Source organism: Macrosteles quadrilineatus, unplaced genomic scaffold, assembly GCF_028750875.1.
Source record: "Macrosteles quadrilineatus isolate MER2022 unplaced genomic scaffold, UCM_ALF_1.0 Scaffold_1__1_contigs__length_201487025, whole genome shotgun sequence".
In the NCBI taxonomy this organism is placed as follows: domain Eukaryota; kingdom Metazoa; phylum Arthropoda; class Insecta; order Hemiptera; family Cicadellidae; genus Macrosteles; species Macrosteles quadrilineatus.
The window spans coordinates 80,750,895-80,776,544 of NW_026542594.1; the positions used below are offsets into that span (position 1 = coordinate 80,750,895).

Consider the following 25,650-nt stretch of genomic DNA (forward strand, 5'->3'; position numbering starts at 1 on the left):
ACCAAGATCATTTGTGAGGGGAGGGGGGGGGGTGTTGGACTTTCACTTTGATCTGTATATAAGCTAGCATGTGACTATTATTTTTATTTAAGTCATATGTTTATGTTTTTATATTTGATTATTGCCTTTGTGTTTTTCCTTGATTCAATTAAACACTAGTTTTCTATTCTGTCTAAATTTAATTTGATATTCATGAGTTTTAGAGTCAATTCCACATTTAATATGCTCTTTCCTTTACATAGTTATTTAAAAATTCCTACACGTTTTTTCTTTTTCCAAAATTGTTGTGATTGCGGTTGTTGTTTTATGAGTTGCAAGTACTAAGGATGTTGGCATTATGGCTTCAATCACAAGAGTGATGACGATATTGCTGTAACATTTTAGTGTATTATAAACTACTCTACGTCAACATTTGCAGTTATATTACTACTTTCGCCAAGATTTGTTATATCACCAGAATCTTTACTGTTCGCTGCAACATTGTAATTTTTCTGAAATTCCTAGTATCGCAGAATTCTTATCCGTTTTCGGAGATAACTTGACTCAAGGATATTTCTGGCAATATCCTGTACATTGCCAACGTTTGTGACGACATCAATAGCCTTGCTGGGGTCCCCGAAGTTATCGCAAGAATGTTCACTGTTATCGACATTGATAGTTAAGTACTACGAACAGCACATCGTTATCGTTAAGTCTGGTGATGTTACCAGCTTCAGCGAAGTTTTAGGGAATTTCCCATATAGGGAATAAGCTATTGCCGTAGTACTCATGGTAAGACCTGGACCTGGAACCGATTTATTTTTTCGTTTTAAGGTCCCTAGAGGCCAAAAACACCAACCATTCAAATTCATATATATATATATGTGTCCGTTAGCACCATAACTCGAGCAAAAATTACCCGATTTTGATGAAGTTTGGTATAAACCTGTAAACCTACATTTATTTGAACAAGTTCGCAAACCAGCAGGATCGGATCATGGGAGCAGGGGTTTATGGGGTAAAAATTGGTTTTTCCGATTTTTGACCCTAAAAATAAAAAAAATAAGCAATTTCTTTCCAAATTATTTTGTAGAGCTTAAAAAAACAAATAATTTAGTATATTGAAGCGTTATTATGCACCTAATGGTTACAGAGAAAAAAAAAATTAAATTTAAGATTCCCATGTTATTCTTATGGAGAATAAGTAAACTGTTGTTGTTTGCTTGTTTATGAGTATATTTTGATCACATCTGGAAAATGCATTTATTTCATACTAGCTGTAACCCGCAGGCTTTGCCCCGTTTAACTTCTTAATTTTCAAGATGATCTCGTTCGCATGGCTCAATCACGTCCTGGTTGAAGTTCGTTCACTACGCTCATTCACCTTTAGGTTGGAGCTCGTTCGCTACGCTCACTCACCTTTAGGTTGGAGCTCGTTCGCTGCGCTCACTTGCCTTCAGGTTAGCTCGTTCGCTACGCTCACTTGCCTTCAGGTTAGCTTGTTCACTACGCTAACTCGCCTCCAGGTTGAAGTTCGTTCGCTATGCTCACTCACCTTTTGGTTGCAAATTAGCTGTTGTCTTAAATGTAAAAGAATTAAAAGAAATAATAGTGCTGCACCCTGTTGGTAATCCTTGTAACTTTAATGCTATTCAAATCAAAAAATCAAATCAAATCATGTTTATTAGCACATAAACGTACAGAGGTTTTAGATAATGCACAGGTGCTTCGTCATTCTTCTTATAGTCTAATACTAGTAGTACGCTTATTCTGCACGTAACAGGATGAGTGAACATGAGCGCAATAATGAAAAAGTTTACCCACACCTAGCACACTTACCGGTGTCACTGGTGTACACAATAATGTTATTTGTATGGGCAAATCGACCCATGAGTCGGGGCAAATAATGGTGAGTCGGTGACTCAAGTCGGTAGCGTCACGCGAACTTCGGGCCCAAGGCAGCGATGTCGTGAGTTCGGATCCTGGTCACTGCCACTAAATTTTATCAGTACAGTTCACCTTTGTACTGTACCGGCTCACCAATTGCTTTGCTGTAAACGATCCACGCACGGGCGAGGTTAAAAGAGGCTGGACCAACCTCTTAAAAAAACCAAATCTCAGTCAACAACAATCCTAACTTCTCGTCCATCAATTAACCAAAGTCATTAGTAATATACGTAACGTATTTCCTGTTTCCCTCTCTTCTCATAGAATTTTATTATTGCAGGTACGTTAATCTAACTGTCACAAAGAGTTCCCACACTCCGGACTGTTCACCTTGACTACTTCCTTTACCACTTCCTATGTCGTGGACCTGTTTCCCTCTCTTCTCATAGCATTTTATTATTGCAGATACATTAATCTAACTGTCACAAAGGGTTCCCACACTCCGGACTCCTCACCTCGACAACTCCCTTCACCACTTCCTACGTCGTGGACCTGTTTCCCTCCCTTCCCATAGCATTTTTAGAATTGCAGATACTGTACATTATTCTAATTATCACAAAGGGTTTCTACACTCCGGAATGCTCGCCTCAACTATTTCCTTCACCACTTCCTACGTCGTAGACCTGTTTCCCTCCCTTCCTATAGCATTTTAGAACTTCAAATAGATTAATTTAACTTTCACAAAGGGTTCCCACACTCCGGACTGTTCACCTTGACTACATCCTTCACCACTTCCTACGTCGTGGACCTATTTCCCTCCCTTCCTACAGCATTTTAGAATTTCAAATAGATTAATTTAACTTTCACAATAAGTTCCCACACTACGGACTGCTCACCTTGACTACATCCTTCACCGCTTCCTACGTCGTGGACCTGTTTCCCTCCCTTCCCATAGCATTTTAGAATTGCAGTTACATTAATCTTACTATCACAAAGGGTTTTTACACTCCAGAATGCTCGCCTCGACTACTTCCATTACCACTTCCTACGTCGTGGACCTGTTTCCCTCCCTTCCAATAGCATTTTAGTATTGCAGGTATATTAATCTAACTGTCAAAAGGGTTTCTACACTCCGGACTGCTCGCCTCGACTACTTCCATTACCACTTCCTACATCGTGGACCTGTTTCCTTCCCTTCCTATAGCATTTTAGTATTGCAGGTATATTAATCTAACTGTCACAAAGGGTTTCTACACTCCGGACTGCTTGCCTTGACTACTTCCATCACCGCTTCCTACGTCGTGGACCTGTTTCCTTCCCTTCCTATAGCATTTTAGTATTGCAGGTATATTAATCTAACTGTCATAAAGGGTTTCTACACTCCGGACTGCTCGCATTGACTACTTCCTTTACCGCTTCCTATGTCGTGAACCTGTTTCCCTCCCTTCCTATAGCATTTCATTATGGCAGATACATTAATCTAACTGCCACAAAGGGTTCCCACACTCCGGAATGCTCGCCTTGACTACTTCCTTCATAACTTCCTATGTGTCGTGAACCTGTTTCCCTCCCTTCCTATAGCATTTTAGTATTGCAGGTATATTAATCTAACTGTCACAAAGGCTTCCGACACTCCGGACTGCTCACATTGACTACTTCCTTCACCACTTCCTACGTCGTGGACCTGTTTCCCTCCCTTCCTATAGCATTTTAGTATTGCAGGTATATTAATCTAACTGTCACAAAGGGTTTCTACTCTCCGGACTGCTCGCCTTGACTACTTCCATCACCGCTTCCTTCGTCGTGGACCTGTTTCCCTCCCTTCCCATAGCATTTTCGAATTGCAGTTACACTAATCTAACTGTCACAAAGGGTTTCTACACTCCAGAATGCTCACCTCGACTACTTCCATTACCACTTCCAACGTCGTGGACCTGTTTCCCTCCCTTCCTATAGCATTTTAGTATTGCAGGTATATTAATCTAACTGTCACAAAGGGTTTCTACACTCCGGACTGCTCGCCTTGACTACTTCCATCACCGCTTCCTACGTCATGGACCTGTTTCCCTCTCTTCCCATAGCATTTTAGAATTGCAGTTACACTAATCTAACTGCCACAAAGGGTTTCTACACTCCAGAATGCTCGCCTCGACTACTTCCATTACCACTTCCTACGTCGTGGACCTGTTTCCCTCCCTTCCTATAGCATTTTAGTATTGCAGGTATATTAATCTAATTGTCACAAAGGGTTTCTACACTCCGGACTGCTCGCCTTGACTACTTCCATCACCGCTTCCGACGTAGTGGACCTGTTTCCTTCCCTTCCTATTGGAATTTAGAATTGCAGTTATATTAATCTAACTGGCACAAAGGGTTTCTACACTCCGGACTGCTCGCCTTGACTATTTCCTTTACCGCTTCTTACGTCGTGGACCTGTTTCCCTCCCTTCCTATAGCATTTTATCATGGTAGATACATTAATCTAACTGCCACAAAGGGTTCCCACACTCCGGAATGCTCGCCTTGACTACTTCCTTCACCACTTCCTAAGTGTCGTGAACCTGTTTCCCTCCCTTCCCATAGAATTTTTAGAATTGCAGATACATTATTCTAATTGTCACAAAGGCTTCCCACACTCCGGACTGCTCACTTTGACTACTTCCTTCACCACTTCCTACATAGTGGACCTTTTTCTCTCCCTTCCCATAGCATTTTTAGAATTGCAGATACATTATTCTAACTGTCATAAAGGCCCCCCACACTCCGCAGCGCTCGCCTTGACTACTTCCTTCACTATTTCCTTCACTACTTCCTACATCGTAGACCTGTTTCCCTATCTTTCCATAGCATTTAAGTATTACAGATACGTTAATTTAACAGTCATAAAGGGTTTCCGTACTCCTTTCTTTTCACTGCTCACCTTTCCGCTTTCTTTACTACTCTCTACGTCGGGGACCTGTTCCCCCCCCCCCCCCTTCGCATAGCATTTTAGTATAAAAATATACCAACATTTTTGAATATTTAATATTCAATGCCAACATTAAATTGAATAATGTAAAAAGCTGCTACGTTCTAAATACATACATACCTATATAATTTTAATTAAAAGGCAAAATTTTAATACTGAACATAAACGGTATATAACTGCCGACTAATATTGTTAAGTTAAATTTATTATTATGAAAGTTGTGAGATTTAATTAGCTTAAATAACATTATTCTGAAAGCTGTGAAATTATAATGATATATATTCATAGACGCCAAACTGTTTACTCCATGAATGAAAGAGCTTAGAGTAAAAGTCGTTCTCTCTGTCTTAAGTAGACAACAAAAGTGTTGGTCGCAAAACGTAAACAAATAAAAAGAAGAAGAAGGTAGCTCCTAATGTTATTCTTATGGGACAAATTTAAAAAAGTTTTTTAAGTATTTTATAATTACTACTGAGCGGAATCGTCTAGAATTTTAATGGTGTCTTTACACTGGTGTCATAACTATTTGTGCAAAATTTGAACGCTATAAGTGCAACGGTTCTTGAGTTTTAGGTGCGAACACACACACACACACACATACTCCAGCGGACAACTTTTCTCCGACTCCGCTATACACGATACATAGATTCGTTCACTTCGTTCACTCATCTATTATATAATGTCCTTTTTTACAATGTATTTATTAATAATAAATAAAATAGTTGTTTAACATTTGAGGAACTCTTAAAATAGACTAGTCAAAAGGTTTAATAAAAAAGATAACGTCAAGCTTAAAACTTAATAACAAGATTTATAGAATTTAATTATAAATAAAACATAAAAAATGTACAAAACATCATATTATTGAACATCATAGAACAGAACCTACTTGTTTAATTGAAGAAGCTGTTAAGATTCATTAATTCCATTTCTCATAAGGTTAACATGGGAAACTCCAGAGCCACTGGGGCGGAGCCGATTGGACGGATCACAAAATTGATGGTGTATAAACCTATTCCATAAAATTCTACACGTATGTACCAAGTTTCGTGGCAATCGATTCAGCGGTGTCTGAGTTTATCACTGCCAAATCTAATATATAAAATTCTCGTGTCACAGTGTTTGTCTGCAAACTCCTCCGGAACGACTTCACCGATCGTTGTGAAATTTGGTGTGTAAATTCTGTAGGTATGCGAATCGGACGTAAACTATTTCCCGTTTCAAAATTCTTAAAAGGGCTCCGCCCCAGTGGCTTTGGAGTTTCCCATGTTAACCTTATGAGAAATGGAATTAATGAATCTTAACAGCTGTTTCAATTAAACAAGTTGGTTCTGTTCTATGATGTTCAATAGCATTAAAGTTACAAGGATTACCAACAGGGTGCAGCACTATTATTTCTTTTACATTTATGACAACAGCAAATTTGCAACCAAAAGGTGAGTGAGCGTAGGGAACGAACTTCAACCTGGAGGCGAGTTAGCGTAGCGAACGAGCTAACCTGAAGGCAAGTGAGCGCAGCGAACGAGCTCCAACCTAAAGGTGAGTGAGCGTAGCGAACGAACTTCAACCTGGAGGCGAGTTAGTGTAGCGAACGAGCTAACCTGAAGGCAAGTGAGCGCAGCGAACGAGCTCCAACCTAAAGGTGAGTGAGCGTAGCGAACGAGCTCCAACCCAAAGGTGAGTGAGCGTAGCGAACGAACTTCAACCAGGACGTGATTGAGCGATGCGAACGTGATCATCTTGAAAATTAAACGTAACGGTACTTAAATTATAAATAGTCAAAGGCAAGACAACGTCTGCCGGGTCGGTCTGTCTTAGGGGAAACCTATAACTTAGGCGATACGAAGTTCGCCGGGTCAGCTAGTCTATATATATAATTCTGTAAGACCAAATTTTTACCAGAAAATTGTGGACGTCTGGTAAGTCGCAGAAAAGTGGGAGGGGTCTTAAATTAAAGGTCTTGACCCCAGGGACTCGGGAAAAATAGCAGAATTCCCATAAAGTTACCAGAAAACGAGATATAACGTAAAATATCCCCCATAAGAAATGCATGGGGAATGAAAAACGTCTGCATTCTATCAGCTGTTACTTATTTATTTGCAATGTTTACATTTATTCCGAAAGTATATGTTGGTAAATAATGTTTTTAAAATGAATTCTGTTTAATTTTTATGTTTTCCGTTTTTATAATGAGTGAAGTAACTACACAGGGTAGGGGAAGACCTGCAAGACGTGGAAGAGTGTCCAGGAATTCAACAGACTTAAGAAATGCAAAAGAGAATGTCATGTAGGGCCTAACTGTGAAAGAAATCCAGAAGCTGTTTTACAACCTGTCTTTAGAAGAACGGAAAATTAGTTGGAGTGTTATTTCTCACAATCTAGGTCCTTTTAAAGCACTTGCATGCATTGTGGCGCATTTCACTTCGCAGAGGAGGCCACAAATGGGCATTTCAACGCATGTTGCCACAATGGACATGCCACAACCACAAGTAAATGACGAACTAAAAGACCTGTTTTTACATGATTCGAACTTCATAAAAAACATAAGGCAATACAACAGTGCAATGGCTTTTGCGACGCTTTCCGCTACACAAAAAGAGATTCCGGGAAATGGGTCTTACTTACTGCTTACTGCCATGGCCACTTGTACCCTAGCTGGTACTTGGCCTCGCCAACACGCTGTCGCCAATAGTCTCGGTCCCATGCATCTTCCTCTACAAGCCTCATCCTTTCCAAATCTTTTCGTACTTGACCCCACCACCTGGCTTTCGGTCTGCCTAATGGTCTTCTTCCCCTCGCATTTCCTCTGAGTGCTATCTTCAGTAGACTCTCCTCCTTTCTCCTTAGGATATGGCCAACCCACCTTAATCTTCTACTCTTAACTTCTCCAATGATATCAGGGTCTTGAAATAATTCTCTTAGCTCCCGGTTGTGGCGGATTCTCCATACTCCATCTTCACATACTGGCCCATATATAGTTCTCAAAACTTTGTTCTCAAAAGTTATTATTTTCTTTTCTGAGTTCTTGCTCAGGATCCAATTTTCCCCTCCATATAAAAGTACAGGTCTTACTATAGTTTTGTAGATTCTAATTTTTGTCTTTCTTGTTAAAAGTTTTGATTTTATTAGTTTACTGCATGCGTACCAACTCTTATTTGCTAAATTTATCCTATTCTGAATTTCCATGTCTTCCGTATTTTTGTCAGATAGTAGAACGCCTAGATAGGTGAAATTATTTACTCTTTGGAATTCATGGTTGTTGACTTGAAAAAACTCTTCATTATTTCCAGCTTCTCCTCTTGTTACTATCATGAATTTGGTTTTTGCATCATTTATTTTTAGCCCTACATACTCAGTTTCATTTATTAGTATCTCCGTTAAAACCCTAAGATCTTCTTTTCTTTCAGCCATCAGTACTACGTCATCTGCAAAAGCTAATATATTAATATTCGTTCCTAGTTTTAGTCCTATGTGTGCATTTTTTATTGTTTGTAGTGCTTCCTCTAGAGCAATGTTGAATAGGGAAATGGGTCTTACTGTTTAAAAATTCAGGGACAAATTCATAGATATATTTCTGACTTACTACCGCGAAATGGGGAGTTGCCTTCATAATAATCTATATAATTAATACACTACATGAAACTTTGTCGGTTGAACTCCTCCGCCATTTCTTAACCGATTTTAACCATTGACGTCTCATTGGAAAGAGCGTGTCGCGTAGATTTGCAAACTGGCCTTACATTTTTGAAAAAGTCCCTTGGGCTCTGCCCCAGTGGCTTTGAAAGTTCCCATGTTATCCTTATGAAGAACATAATTGTTTACATTTTGATCAGCTGTATAATTTAATTGCTGTTATTTATTTTTCAATTCAATGAAACGCATTAAGTACATTTATTTACTATTTGAGTTTGTGTAAACATAACCTTCATGACGGATCGCGTTAGTATCAATTATCAATTATCAATTATTTAAGATTGTACCTTAAATTTGTGTAATTATCGTTGTTTTGTGTCGCTATGACGGATCGTGTTGGCATGATTGTAACTTAAATTTGTGCATTTATCGTTGTTTTGTGTAGCTATAATTTGTTTATTTGTTGTTTTTTCTTTTAAATGCCTCCGACGCGACGACAACGAAACATAACCAGGACTGACAGGAGGCGTAACGTGATAACGACCGCAGCTACACATAGTGGCTCGTAAATAAGGCTTAACTTATTTATCACAGTCAGCACCTGACCCTGGACAATCTCAACTATTAGGTTACAAATGCGCCCTAACACTACCCCAAAACGACTTTTCGTTCTCAATTGGCCCACTATTAATGACCTGTGTTGCCTGTACAGCGAGGCATTTTGAGAAGGAGAAAACCGGCCGGAATGCTTTAGGTTTTTCAATAACGAAGATAAACATGGTCTGAGTTACATACCGCGGTAATCGTTGAGTTGACTCTTTTAAACTCATTGTAAATATGACTGTTATTCGTTTTGAAATAACTCCTGTAATACTTTGCAATTGCTCGAATTTGAGCAACATGTACACTAGTTAATAATAATTTTAACCTTTACATTTGGTTCTCAAAATGGAAACTATAACAGAATTGATAAGATTACAAAACAAATCTTCAATTTTAAACTAGAAAAGATGTGCAATGTTTGGCTGTATGATTTCAGCTCTGATTCGTCGTTCTCCGGGCTCAGGCCAACCGTGTGCCCGTTTCCATTTGTTAATAGGCTATGTTGTGTTATTGATTTAATCATTATTTTACAATTGTATTTCATTGACACATCAGAATCAACTAATATATGACTCCGACGGAAGGAAAACCACGATATAAACAAGAAACACTATTAATTTGAAGTAACATAAAATTGATAATTTTAAAAACACATTTCAAATATTTGTCTTTTTATATATGGTTTTTTTAGTCTAAATTAGGGGCTATGGCCCCTACAGGCCACTAGTATATATATATATATATATATATATACAAACATCCTCTATACTTATAGACTAAACTATTAACACTGTACAAAAAAAAAACTTATACCCTCCCTGTTGCAGCAAACCTAGATCACTCGTTAAACTAATGCTATTTAAATAGGGAATAAATGTGATATTTTTAAGGATACATTTTAGTGAAAATCCAAAATCCAATAAGGCAAATGGAAATTCATTAGTCTGCAGGTTTGCTGCGGCGGGGGTATTTGGCCATATTGCTAGTTCCGTCAATGTTCCCACAACATTGCAAACTTAACTGACATTGTCATGAAACTAATTGCAATTACAATTCAATTTGAATTCAAATTTGAATTCAATTTGAATTTCAATTGCAATGACATGGTTGTTACATTTGTACTAAGTTACGTTTGTACCGGTACATTTGTTAAAAAAATTCTGAACTTTAGTCTGGAATAGAAGAGTTTTTGTAATACTGTAGCAGGGTTTAGTATAGTGTGACTCTTGAAGCTGTAACATTTATATTTCTAGTTTTAACATTGTTTCTTCATAATATTGCCAAACGGCTTAATAATTTTCAAAATAAACTTATCACACACTTTTTAAAAAATTTCTATATTTCGGCATTAGCCTTCTTCAGGAACAAACACAATAACAAATAGAAGTGTTTACCACTCTGAATCATTTGGTTTTAGCAAAAATCCAAAATACATATAATTTATGAAGAAATAAAAAAGAAAATGTTTTGATAGAAAGAAAGAAAAAAAAAATGATATGTATATATATATGTATATATATATATGTATATATATATATATGTATATATATACTATCTCAAATTTAGACCGTAAGGTGTTTTAGATTTAAGTATTAATTGATGAGCTTGCTCAAGCTATCTTAATTTCAAGTCTGGTGCGTCTTTTGCCAATTTTCTTATTCCTTTTAATGAATAACATTGTTCAAAATTTTGAGAATGCTCTCTCGCATGAATAGCCAAAGGTTTTTGTTTATCAGGATGGTTTACATCATATCTGTGGCCATTCATACAAACTCTTAGAGCATTTGTGGTTTTGCCAATGTAGTCTTTAGGACAATTTTTGCATGAAATTTGGTAAATTACATTAGTAGACTCACAGGTGATGTTACTATTTATGTTATAACATCTTTTTGTTTGCCTGCTTGTGAAAGTTTTTGATGGGATGATTAATTTGCAAGTGGCACATCGTGGTTTGTTGCATTGATTACAGCCCGAAGGTTTTGCTGAGGGTTGGGAAGTGGGAGGTAGTTTGGGTTTTGAAAGAATGTCTTTTAAGTTAGGAGCTTTTTTGTATATTAGTCTTGGGGGTTTGGAAAACAAATTATGGGTCAGAGGTGAATTTGAAAGAATATTATGTGCCACTCTTAAAACATTATTAACTTTGTAAAGGCCAGGAAAGTATTGGGTGATGAATTTTGGATCTTTCTTGAAATTATCTGTGTTAGGATTTTTTGAGCTTTTTATTTGACTGTCTATTAAATTTTTAGGATAACCTCTTCTGTTAAGTGAATTGCTGAGTTTTTCAATATAATTTTGGTAATCACGATTTTCAGAACAAAGGTTTTTTGCTCGTATTGATAGGCTTTTTGGTATGGATTTTTAATGTGTGCAGGATGACAGCTTGAGTAAGCTAAGTAATCCATTGCATTCGTATCTTTTACATGGATTTTGGATTTTAACATACCATCTCTAACAAAAACGTCAACATCCAAAAAAGTAACAATATCTTCTGAGAAGTTCCAGGTAAATTTAAGGATTGAGAATTGATTTAGGTTTTCAAGGAAAGTTTGCAGGTTTTCTAGTCCATGTTCCCAAACCATGAAAATGTCATCAATAAACCTATACCAAATTGAAGGTTTCAACATTTGTGAATTTAGAAAAAGTTCTTCAACATATTTAGTTCTATTTCTAGTTTTAATAATTTATTTTACAGGTTTCTAAGGAAAGAGGCGAGGCACTAGCAATAGAATATGGAATCAAATTCATGGAGACAAGTGCTAAGGCTTCAATCAATGTTGAAGAGGCATTTTACACATTAGCTCGAGACATCAAAACAAAAACTGAGAAAAAACTGGTAATGTATAATGGCTCTAGAATAATTTTACCTACCATATAAAACATACTGTTACCTTCCAAAATTATATTTATACCTCAGCTCTACTCAGTGGGTGAGTGGGTTGGGTTAGGGGTTGAATTTCTAAGACTAGGTCAGGAAAAAGCGCCACTTGTTTTTTTTAAAGATTAAGGTGAAAACAAGAAACCCCCTTTTAAATTCGAATACATATCAATTTACTCAATCAATAAATCACAAAACACAATTTTTTTTTATAAATGTGAACCATTAATTCAGAGCTCATACAAGTTACAAAGTATTTTGTTACTCAAAAATATTTCCAAACCCCTAAGCTTATGACTTGCTTCAGAATACAACAATTATAATACAATACCAAGTAAATACCTAATTTACAAAATATTTCAAACGTCCTTCTACTATATATTTAAATCAGAAACCCTTTTTTTTTTGTTTTAAGTAGATAAGAGAACAAATAATTATTATATATACACAATACACCAATATAGAACAAGTTTAGAATAAAAGTTAAGAATTACTTAGGCTTAAAGCCATTAAATAACTGTGCAGTAGCACGACACAGTTCATAGGTTCGATGATCGGTTACTCAGCTGGAAAAACTGTCCCAGAGAATCACAGCACAAGAAAATTGGAAAAACATAAGTGTCTGACCTTAAGTGTTGAAGCGTAGTCACCACAAGTTATCAATAATATATCCTAAGGTCCAGGTAGATTATTGTTGGTCTCAAATTACAACCTTCTAGAAGTTTCCTCAATAAGTGCTAATCTCAACAGGGTATACTCAAAAAAGCCTGAAAATGTAGTATACCTAGCATTAAACAGTGTCATAAAAGTATAGTTCTGTGAATCCTGAAATATTCATTTACATATACAATGTGTATGGAACAGAAACAATATAAATTTATCTTGGTAATTCATCAAACATTAAATTGCAACATCATTAATAATATTAATTATTTGTAAGTAGAACAAATTAAAAGAGTTAATATGACAAATTCAATAAGTACCTTTCCTTCAGCAATCATATACTACTGTAGTAAAATATCTCAATTATTGTACTCATAAATCAACATTAATAATAATCTTTGTATATGAAATAAAAATTCTATTTGCAAGGTTATACAGTGAGATTCACATAATAATAACTGATTAATCACAAAACTGAACAAATTTATCATGTAACTTTAATTTCCATAAATCATTGGCATTACCGTTACTGCAACGGTAAACGATTGCAATTAAGAAATTATTTCTTTACTACAAAGCTAACATGTCAATACCTTTACAAATTAAAGAAGGTGAAACAATTAATTTATACAAACACTATTACCTGTAATGAGAGGATAAAATATTCAAAAAATTACCATAAGATTCAATATTTAGTTACATAAGACTTGCAGGAAAAGTTTTGAGATTACACATGTGAAATCCTGAGTTGAATGGCATTACTTTCTGGATAAAAATTGATTATTTAAAACACAATACATTTTTCCCAATATTGACAAGAGAATGGATTTTTTTCATCAGTTTTCCTTCATAGTAATACAGTTTGAAATGAAATTAAATTAAGCATAGACAAATGTACTCACCCTATGGGCTTTTGAAGATAAGTTTTTCACAGATAAAAATTCCTTAAATACATTAATCATAAAAAGACAAAATTTCCTTATTTGCACATATTTACAGGTAGTTAACATTTCATTTTCACTTGAGAAATAGGTATGTATTCTTGAGTTTTAATATCCCAACAAAAGGCTACAAAAGTTATTTAACTCAACATAGAACACATTAAATCCTGCTTCAGCAGTAGTCAATTCCCAAGTGACGCTCTGTAATGGTTAGTTCAAGTTGGCAGACAGGAAATTTTAGGAATTCAGGAATGGAATGTAGAGATAAGGATGGTCGAGTACACAGTCCAACTGTAGACAATAGATGCTCGGAAATTCACTTCCTTTTAAACTAAAATATTGAAGAGCTGAAATGTGAAATTTTTTTTAAATAGTTTTATAAAATATAAAATGGTCACACTCCACCCTTTCTTCAAAAGAAAAAAAATCCATTCACTTGAAGTGCTCGTGATCTTCAGAAATCTTCTTAGTCTGGAATCAGTTCCGCGTTTGATGATGTGTATGGTTTCAAGTCCTCAATGTGCCATCTTCCAACCATTCGACCAACATTGTCTTCAAGTTCGTAAATGAGGGGTGACACCTTTCTTGAAACTTTGTAAGGTCCAACAAAAGCAGGTGCAAATTTTGAGATCACATTCTTCTCCTTGCTAGACTGGACGAAGTTCCTCTTCCATACATGATCTCCTTCATAGAATTCCATGTTTCTTCTCCTGAGGTTGTATTGCCGTGCGCTTCTTATGTGAGCAAGAGCCAGACGCTTTTCAACATCTTCATAGATCTTCTTCAGCTTGGAATTGTGAGAGCGGTAAGGAGAGACCTCTTGACCAATTCCTGAATTGCAGTTTCCGTCAATATTCTCCATCCGGGTTATCTCTCTTCCAAACACTAGACTTGCAGGGGTGTATCCAGTCACCTCACTCTTTGCAGTCCGCAAGGCAAAACCAAGTTTAGGAAGGCATTCATCCCACTTATGATGATAATCACCAACATAAGACCTAATCATAGTTATTATTGTACGATTATACCTCTCGGTTGGATTAGCTTGCGCATGTCTGCGAGCGTTGAAAAACATTTTGATTCCATAAGAGGCACACAGATTTCTTGTTTCCTTTCCTATGAATTCTGGTCCATTATCGGAAATAAGAGCACGTGGTGAACCGTATATAAGGAAAACTCTCTCTTCCAAGTGTTGAGCAATGAGCTTTGATGATAGAGACCGAAGAGGAAAAAGCAAAGTGTATTTAGAAAACAGGTCAGTGACGACAAGAATATACTTGAATCCCCTAGGAGTCCTAGGAAGTGGACCAATCACATCAGCTGCTATTATTTCAAAAGGTTGCGATACAGAGCGATTTTCACCCATCATTCCTGCGGGACGCTTCTGTTCTGGCTTTGCCGCTTGACAAATGGTACATCTTCGAACATAGTTAGCGATATCAAATTTCATTTTGGGCCAATAATACAGTTGAAGAATTCTATGGTAGGTCTTGTAAAATCCTAAATGGCCTGACTTAGGATCATCATGACATTCACGATAAACTTGCTCTCTATAATCTTTAGGAACTACAAGTTTCCATTCAAAGCGGTGGTCAATTTCTGGTTGTCTTGGCCTAATATATTTGTACAGAGTATTTCCTTTAATCTGCCACGAAGGATAATTCTCTGGATGGTTTAGAACATTATCATACACTGCCTGAAACCAACCATCTTTGACACCTTGTTTCACTTCAATCAAAGCCAAATCAATTTCTTCTTGCTGTGCTTCTTTTGTTGCTGTTCTTGAAAGTAGGTCCGCTACCGCATTATCCTTCCCTTTGCGGTGCTTCAATTCGAAGTTAAAGGCTTGGAGACGAACTGCCCACCTTGCTAAACGTCCTCTAGGGTCTTTAAGGTTTGCTAACCATATAAGGCTATGGTGGTCGGTATAGACGGTGAATTTGGCTCCCTCAAGATAGGATCTGTAATGCTCAATTCCCCAAATTACAGCCAAGCATTCCTTTTCAGTTGTGCTGTAATGTTTTTCAGCTCGGTTGAGTGTGCGACTTGCATAAGAAATAACATGTTCGCCATCTTCATAGTTCTGTGTAAGTACGCAACCAATTCCTTCGTCAGAGGCATCACAGTGTAGTTCAAAGGGTAAGTCAAATTTGGGACAAGATAAAATTGGGGCATCAATAAGAAGTTGCTTGATTTTCTGAAACGATTGTTCAGCTTCTTCACTCCATTTGAACACAGTATTCTTGTGTAAAAGTTTAGTCAATGGGGCTATCTTTGTAGCATAATCAGGTATAAATCTCCTATACCAAGATGTTGCTCCGATAAAACTCCTAACAGCCTTTTTTGAAGTAGGTGACGGAATGTTCTCTAAGGCTGAAACTTTATCCGGGTCAACATGAAGACCTCTGAAGTTGACCTTGTATCCTAAATATTTTAATTCTGATCGACATAGTTGGGTTTTCTCTTTGTTGATGGTTAAGCCAGCTGAGATGAGACGTTCAAAAACTTCAGAAAGAACTTTGACATGTTCAGGAAAAGTTGAAGTGACAATGATGATATCATCCAGAAAGACGAAAACTGAAGGCTCTAATTTTGGTCCTAAGATCTGATCGATTAACCTTTGCCAGGTAGCCGGAGCATTTGTGAGACCAAATGGCATCCGTTTAAATTGAAAAAGTCCACGGCCTGGTATGGTGAATGCAGTCTTCTCTCTTGATTCTTCAGCTATCTTAATTTGCCAGTATGCTGATTTAATATCAATACTGCTCAAATATCTTGCATCACGCAGCTGATTTAATATTTGGTTGACATATGGGATGGGATATGCATCCTTTTTGGTTAATGCGTTCAAGCGCCGGTAGTCAACGCAAAAGCGATAAGTATTATCAGGTTTTCTGACTAAAACCACGGGTGACGACCACGCACTGGTACTAGGTTCTATTATGTCATGCTGTAGCATTTCATCCAATTCCTTGTCTATGTGTCGTTGAACATTTGGCGAGACAGGATAGTAGCGTTGCTTGACTGGTGCAGCATCACCTGTGTCAATCCGATGCTCTACAAGAGAAGTACAACCATATTTTGTTGTCATTTGCGGGTAATATTTGTTAGTTAGCTCAGTCAATTGCTCCTTCTGCTCTATAGTTAAGTGCTCTCTAGCACATATTGCTTGGGAATTACTTTGAAATCCACCCGTAGCACAGCTAGCTATAGCACAATCAATTGGTTCCTTGAAGTGGAGTTGGTCAGAAAAATACCACCTACCCCTAGATAAATCAAGCATAATGCCGAAAAGTCTTTGAAAGTCGGCACCAAGAATCAATGAAACTGTAGTGTGAGGTAAATACAAAACTTCCATTACAATAGTTCTCCCAGATACTTCAATTGGAACGTCCACCGCCCCTCCAATAGAACATTTTGATCCATCTGCAGTAGTAGCTTGGGTTATGTTTGAAGACCTGATCCGATGTCCTAAAAGTTCTAGCATTCTTCGAGTCTTGTCTCCTATTATTGTTCTATTTGCTCCAGAATCCAATAAACCTGTAATTTCAGAGCCACCAATATTTACATTGAGATATGGCCTTACATCTCCTTCCTTGAAGGTTAACAAAGAAGTAATATTTACAGAATTATTTACAACAAAGCTATCCGGACTTAATCCATTTTGGTTTTGACTGGAGCGGAACGGGAGCCGGATGTCTGGCGTTCCGCCGGAGAGTTTCCCAAATTATTAGTAGTCTTGGAACTGCACGAGGGACATTTTAACTTGGTTGTGTTTTCCTTGCCACACCCATAGCAGAACATTGTCTTAGGCTTAAAACAATCTGAGAAAACATGACCGGGTTTGTGACAATTCCAACAGGTAAATGAATTTTTGGATCTTTGATGATTACTTCTGTTAAGCGATGGGTTAGAAGACTCTACAGTTGATATTTTAATGTTGTCCTTCTTAATACGAGGTTTATAAGCGAGATCAGGCTCGAGAAGGCTTCTTTGGGGTTTTGTGTCATAACGTTGAGCTCTGAGACGTCCTTTTTCTAGGCTACGTAAGATTACTTCAAGCTCATCAACATTCCTGAAATCTTGGAGGCAGAGTGCTGACTGGTATTCCGGAAGTACATTTTCCTCAATGATATCGAGCATATCTTCTTCAGATTTTGGCCTAGTCAAGCGACTAAATAAACTCCTCATTTTTGCAATATACACTGTGACGGTTTCTTCGGCACCTTGTTTTCGGTTCTCAATTTCTCTCATGAGTCTTCGATCGTAGTCGGGATCTTGAAAGGCGTAGAGCAATTTTGTCTCGAGTCCTTGCCAGTCCTTTATTCTTCCACGGCAGGACCTGTAAACTACTAAGGCGGAGCCAGTAAAGAGTTCACCAGCAGCATGGAATAACTCTCGGAAGGTCATATGATTTGCGACACGTCTATCTTCAACGTCGGCTAGGAATGCCCCAACACTTGTGTTATCATCTCCAGAAAATTTCAAGTTCCATAATCTCACCGGGGTCCTCTTCAGCATAATCCTTCTAGAGTTACGTCCATCGTTTTCATCTGAAGATAGAGTAGAAGATGATGACATAGATAATTCTTCTTTAAAATGACGAGTCTTCTTCTTCTTCTTACTCTTCTTATTTTTTTTCTTCCGCAGCTTCCCATCTACATCCTCTTCAGCGCAGGTCTCAGAATCTGACAAAATCAGCTGGTCCATCTTCTTTCTTCTCATCTTCAAGTCATCCAGAAAGTCTTTATTTCTTCTCACATTTGGCCTTATTACTTTTGATGCTAGTTGCTTAGGGAGACCTGCCCCATGTTCTTCACTAGACGAAGTAGAAGGTCGAGCATTAACTGTTTTTGTAGATTCATCTACTTTATTTTGGTCCATAAGTTCCTTATCTTCACTGTCGCTGGGAGAATCCATCTTATCAGAGTCACCATTCATATCACGGAGTGATTGACCAATCAGTTTCTCATAGCGTCTCACGATATCCTTTATTTCTTGACCAAGTTTTTGTCTATCAGCTTCGTAACGGCCACCTAATCTTCCAATTCTCTGATAAGTATGAAAGATCAATGCTTCCACTCTCCGCTTCAATTTTGGTACGTCAGTGGTTTCCAAAGGTAAAACGAGGAGATTAAACATTTCCAAGAGTTTACTTATTTTATCTTTGCAGATGTCAACCTCATTTTCGTCATCGTACGCAATAGGTATTGGTATTGACCCAGACTGTTCTTGCCTCAAAAACTTTCTCAACTTCTTCCTTAAATCTTCCATCCTAATCGAGGAATAGTCCTTAAAGCTCCGAACATCTAACTCATGTTCAAGTTCATTCCTGCCCAGATGGTTAATGTGTGACGACTTGTACATCATTTTTCTCCCAAAATAAATTCAAAGTTTCAAGGCTAATATTCAAAGATAAACCCAAAGATTCAGAATAAATTCAAAGCAACAAATTATTCAAGGTACAATGTACGACACAATCAATAATCAACAATTTTTTAGAGGTGATAAACAACAAATAACCTCTACAAAGAACTGTACAATATTTCTCCAAGCTACAAAAACTGGACCAAAATATTCAAATAAGTTCAATAATAATCAGGGTTCATATAAGTTTGTTATTCTTCTAAGTGTAGACACAACACATTGTAACAAAACTTCGATAATGTGTGCCCTAAAATCTCCAAGTTCAATCAAGAGTTTTGTATAAGTTGACTGTATCGATACAAATTCTTCAAATTCTTAAAAAAATCAAGTCCATAAAACCTTGAGTAGAAATCCAACCTAGGCCCCACGTTGGGCGCCATTTTATTGTTACCTTCCAAAATTATATTTATACCTCAGCTCTACTCAGTGGGTGAGTGGGTTGGGTTAGGGGTTGAATTTCTAAGACTAGGTCAGGAAAAAGCGCCACTTGTTTTTTTTAAAGATTAAGGTGAAAACAAGAAACCCCCTTTTAAATTCGAATACATATCAATTTACTCAATCAATAAATCACAAAACACAATTTTTTTTTATAAATGTGAACCATTAATTCAGAGCTCATACAAGTTACAAAGTATTTTGTTACTCAAAAATATTTCCAAACCCCTAAGCTTATGACTTGCTTCAGAATACAACAATTATAATACAATACCAAGTAAATACCTAATTTACAAAATATTTCAAACGTCCTTCTACTATATATTTAAATCAGAAACCCTTTTTTTTTTGTTTTAAGTAGATAAGAGAACAAATAATTATTATATATACACAATACACCAATATAGAACAAGTTTAGAATAAAAGTTAAGAATTACTTAGGCTTAAAGCCATTAAATAACTGTGCAGTAGCACGACACAGTTCATAGGTTCGATGATCGGTTACTCAGCTGGAAAAACTGTCCCAGAGAATCACAGCACAAGAAAATTGGAAAAACATAAGTGTCTGACCTTAAGTGTTGAAGCGTAGTCACCACAAGTTATCAATAATATATCCTAAGGTCCAGGTAGATTATTGTTGGTCTCAAATTACAACCTTCTAGAAGTTTCCTCAATAAGTGCTAATCTCAACAGGGTATACTCAAAAAAGCCTGAAAATGTAGTATACCTAGCATTAAACAGTGTCATAAAAGTATAGTTCTGTGAATCCTGAAATATTCATTTACATATACAATGTGTATGGAACAGAAACAATATAAATTTATCTTGGTAATTCATCAAACATTAAATTGCAACATCATTAATAATATTAATGATTTGTAAGTAGAACAAATTAAAAGAGTTAATATGACAAATTCAATAAGTACCTTTCCTTCAGCAATCATATACTACTGTAGTAAAATATCTCAATTATTGTACTCATAAATCAACATTAATAATAATCTTTGTATATGAAATAAAAATTCTATTTGCAAGGTTATACAGTGAGATTCACATAATAATAACTGATTAATCACAAAACTGAACAAATTTATCATGTAACTTTAATTTCCATAAATCATTGGCATTACCGTTACTGCAACGGTAAACGATTGCAATTAAGAAATTATTTCTTTACTACAAAGCTAACATGTCAATACCTTTACAAATTAAAGAAGGTGAAACAATTAATTTATACAAACACTATTACCTGTAATGAGAGGATAAAATATTCAAAAAATTACCATAAGATTCAATATTTAGTTACATAAGACTTGCAGGAAAAGTTTTGAGATTACACATGTGAAATCCTGAGTTGAATGGCATTACTTTCTGGATAAAAATTGATTATTTAAAACACAATACATTTTTCCCAATATTGACAAGAGAATGGATTTTTTTCATCAGTTTTCCTTCATAGTAATACAGTTTGAAATGAAATTAAATTAAGCATAGACAAATGTACTCACCCTATGGGCTTTTGAAGATAAGTTTTTCACAGATAAAAATTCCTTAAATACATTAATCATAAAAAGACAAAATTTCCTTATTTGCACATATTTACAGGTAGTTAACATTTCATTTTCACTTGAGAAATAGGTATGTATTCTTGAGTTTTAATATCCCAACAAAAGGCTACAAAAGTTATTTAACTCAACATAGAACACATTAAATCCTGCTTCAGCAGTAGTCAATTCCCAAGTGACGCTCTGTAATGGTTAGTTCAAGTTGGCAGACAGGAAATTTTAGGAATTCAGGAATGGAATGTAGAGATAAGGATGGTCGAGTACACAGTCCAACTGTAGACAATAGATGCTCGGAAATTCACTTCCTTTTAAACTAAAATATTGAAGAGCTGAAATGTGAAATTTTTTTTAAATAGTTTTATAAAATATAAAATGGTCACAATACCCCAGCTCCCGCAGCAAACCTGAAGACTAAGAGAACTTCCACTTACCTGGTAGGATTTTCACTAAAATATTCCTTTAACCCTTACTGTGCTGTAGACAAATATACTCACCAAAATTCCCTTTGCTCAAAACACTATGGACGACTATACTCACCTTTTAATACAGAGTGCATTGGCTGGTCTGGGTAGTTCCCAGTTTTGCCGTTAGAGTTCAGCAGCTATTGGGGAACATCTCTCGTGATGGAAAACCACAACAACAACGTTCCCCGCCCTCCGATTGTTCAACATGGCAGCGCGCTACACTTGCCGGTCTCTGCTATGAGAGACGCCAGCGCTGTGGACGGACTAACTCACAAGTGTTGAGTTCACTCACAGACTTCGCGGGAAACTTTGTTAAGCTAGGCGCCCACCGGGCAACCCAGCAGGTGACGCGACGCGAAGAAAAACTTCCGTCCGCTTCTCCAGGGTTCGCGCCCACCAAGCAACTCTAGCGGAAGCGCGGGGCAGCGCGGAGAATTATTCTTTTGGAGGGGATGCACAGTGCACTTCGATTCGGACCCGAACACTCCCGAAGGGCTCACGATACTTTCCGAAAACACCCGAATGAGCGGCAGACGAGGGGCAGACGCCGTTTCCGTGCCTCTACCCTGCGCCCACCAGGCAACTCAACGGAGGCGCGGCAACCCGAGAGGAAGAAATTCTCCACCGAATTCTCACTGCCGGATTCGAGAAGAAGTTTTTTTTCCGCGCCGCGTTGCGCCACCCGCTGGGTTGCTAGGTGGGCGTCAGTCCATAAGATAACATGGCACGGATACGTGGCAACTTTTTTCCACGGCGTCGCGCCGCGTCGCGTCACCCGCTGAGTTGCCCGGTGGGCGCCTAGCTTTATTATAGTTAACACGTTTGCTACCGCAATAGTACTAAATCTTTCATTCATATGGACCAGCGACATATGCACATATGCGACAGCCGGTTTTTACATAGACTGCCGTCGCATATATGCGACATATAGTCATATTAAAATAGACTGACATCGCATATTTGCGTCAGTGTCCAATGTTATTAAATATATCTAATATATCTTCGTAACAGTCTATTTGAAGGCCCTGAACTTTTTGCAGTGGTCTACAGAGATGTCTGTCACACATGTGTGTCACTTGGTCCGTGGATTTAATGATTAGTGACGTCATATGATAGTTGGCAAAACTGATTTTTACTTTGCTGCATCACTGGCTCGTGGTCTGCGTGTACTGTTGACCAAGTGATACCTGGTTTATGTGAAATGTTAAAATGTATACCTGGTCTGTGGCAATGACCGCAGCGTCGCATATGTGTGGCAATCGGTAGCAAACGTGTTAATATATTATTATAATTAGGGGTGTGCAAATATTCGAAATTTCGATTTGAATCGAATAGTAAAACTACGATTCGTTCTATCTGCGAGTATTCGATTTTTTGAATAGTTCGACGGTGGTCGAATAGTTCGGACCTTTTCGAATACTTCGCATCTGGTCACATAATTAGTTGGAGCTTTGGAAAACATAAAACAAAATCAAGTTGGCCAAAATAGTGTTTCAAGTAATTAATAAAAAATTACCATTGGGCTAAAACACGAATAGTAATCAGTTTCTATCGACTATCGAGTGACGTTTCATTTTCAACTATTGTGTAATCGTGTTGTGATCGTGAGTTTCCGATTAAATAATGTCCTCCGCCATTAGCCAAATAAACAAGGTCGGTAAAATAGTTCCGTTCTAACTTGGTTTGAAAATAAATAAAAACTGTTAAGCTGCTTCAGATGAAATAAAAATGCAATACAATATTTAATTAAAACTCACTTAGATATTTTATTTTATTATTTTTCAACATTATTAAACTCATTATGTGCTGCAAAACACTACATTAGCATTCATCTGCCTTCATTGTTCTTGGCGATGGCGATCGGGTTCAAGTTACGTTTTGTTCTGGGATCACGGTAGACCTACATAAATCTAGCATACGACATTGATGTGTCTATTTCGAGTGAAGTAAAACTTAAAAAGTGATGGCGAATAAGATACTGGAACAAATTATACTGAGTTCTCTTATACATGGTACCAAAACACGCACCGTCACCTTTATAATAAACTTGAAATATGTTATATACAAATGTTGTCTGCTAGATAGATTCGTCGTGATCCCAGAGTAAAACGTAATTCGCACTTGCTATGGAAGTCTGCTTCTATTCTTCTGCTTCTCTAGCAGACCACAATTTCTGTTCTTTCTTTTTTATATTGCATTTGCATTATCGCAAGCTGTGTTACAAGACAAAAAGTTTTGAGGTTGGAGTTTAGAGACAGTTTGTTTAGCACGTCTGCGCTAAGTATTTCAGCTAAACTTAGTAAAATTTGTTGTATATTTTGACAACAGTTGCTTTTATACAGTTGGATATTGCCTAAAAGTTGTAGGCCTAGGCTTCATTTAAGTTTGGTTGAATGACACAAGATGGATTCAGATGAAGAAGCCGATTTAGGCCTAAATGTGCCTTCAACATCATCACAAGAATTAAAAAATAAGCAAAGGAGTTTAATTTGGGATTTTTTGTCAAAAAGGACTCTGTTGCAGAATGCAACACGTGTAAAAGGTCCTTAAAAGTAGGTTAGAAGTTAATAATTATACATTTCCTATGTAACATAATAAACTCATTCTAAAAATGCCTAAGTTTAAGTTAGCCTACATTTAGGCTAAAAGGGGCTTTATTATTTCAATTGAAGATTGAAACTAGGTATTGTAAATGGTTAAAAATAGGGCCTAGGTTCTTTTACCTTCAAACCTAGTTGTCCAGTAGCCTAAGCCCAAGTCATGAGATTAGGCTATGGGTTTTATTTTAGGCATACCTTTTTAAAGATTATGTTCTAAAACATAAACTTAGGGCTGACAGTAAGTTGTAGGCCTAAATCCCTACTTAGTAAAAATTCGAAAAGAAAAAGTGGTATTCGCACACCCCTAATTATAATTATTTTAAAAATCAGCTTTGACTTTTGGGAAAAAAATATTTTATAGGTAGCCTATATGTAGCCTTGCGATCAAGGCCATCCAACATATCTGTAGCGCGGTTAGGGTAAATATTGTCAGGTTAATTTCCTATTTAACCTTCCGTCGGGCGCATTGATTTTCAAACACCAAAGGGCGCTCACGGAAGTTATCTCCGGGAGTACAAAAACTATGCAATGATGAGTAAAAAACATTTTAATAGCAATCAAACGGTAAGAAAAACATTTTTTATGAGTTATTATACAAGTAGTATATCAAATAGAAAATGCTATAAAAACAAATAAAAATACGTAAGTGTTGTGGATAAAAAAATTTACATTTTGTACTTATACAGTACTATTGTATATTAGAAAACAAATTTGAGTATTGTATGACATAAAAACACGTAAACATGGTCTAATAAAAATAATAATTTTGTACAAGGACAACTCATTCAATCAAAGCTCTTAGACAAAAATTGCATCAGTGTATGACATAAAAACACCTATGGTATTATGAAAAAAGATAATTATTTCATAAGGACAACTTACTTTGTCAAAGCTCTTTAGAAAAAATTACAATGGTATTTGAAATAAAACACCTACAAAAAATCATTTGTTAGAAAGACCACACATTTTGTCAATCTTGAAAAAAAGCTTAACGAACTCACGCACCATTAGTTCTTTCTTATAAATGTTGTTCCTTGTAATCCCTTTCTACACTAGCCAACAATCTCGCGATTAGGTCTTCTTCATCCATTTTATAATATTGCTAAATACGGTCAAACACAAGGGCGCACACGGAACTAGGCTCCGGGAAACCCGTTGCATCACAGGGCGCTCACGGAAGTTAATTCCAGTAGTAACGCAAACCACTCCCCAAGGTGGACTGACAACTGGGAAAGGGGTAAGAGTATACAAAACCGATTCCGCAAAAGTGGTTCGTGAGGTAAATCAGGCCACAGCCCTCCCGAACACATACTATGGTTTTATAACGAAAAAAGTAGTGACCCGGAGGTAACTTCCGTGATGCGCCCGATGGAAGGTTAAATAAATCAGTACTTGGGTGTTCTGCTACGGGTAAGGTACGGTAATGAAGATAGTTTTTATTGAAATTAGATTAGTATGAAATTGTGACATAAGATTCTAGAGGTGCCAGAAATGCGTACCCCTTTTCGGCTCACCAGAAATTTGAAGTAAATTCTGATGGGGGGGGAATAAAATTGTTTTCATTTCATACATATTTACATAGTACATTGAACAGTGTACTGACATTTTCTGGG

At 36.9% G+C, this 25,650-nt stretch overlaps 1 protein-coding gene across 1 annotated transcript in view; it reads left to right on the forward strand.

The window, feature by feature from the left end:
• Positions 1-25,650, forward strand: part of LOC128983667 (ras-related protein Rab-8A) — a 93,248-nt gene that overhangs the window by 31,211 nt on the left and 36,387 nt on the right. The window contains exon 4 of the mRNA XM_054403049.1: positions 11,763-11,903. Coding sequence (XP_054259024.1) covers positions 11,763-11,903 — 141 coding nt within the window. The remainder of the gene's footprint in view (positions 1-11,762; positions 11,904-25,650) is intronic.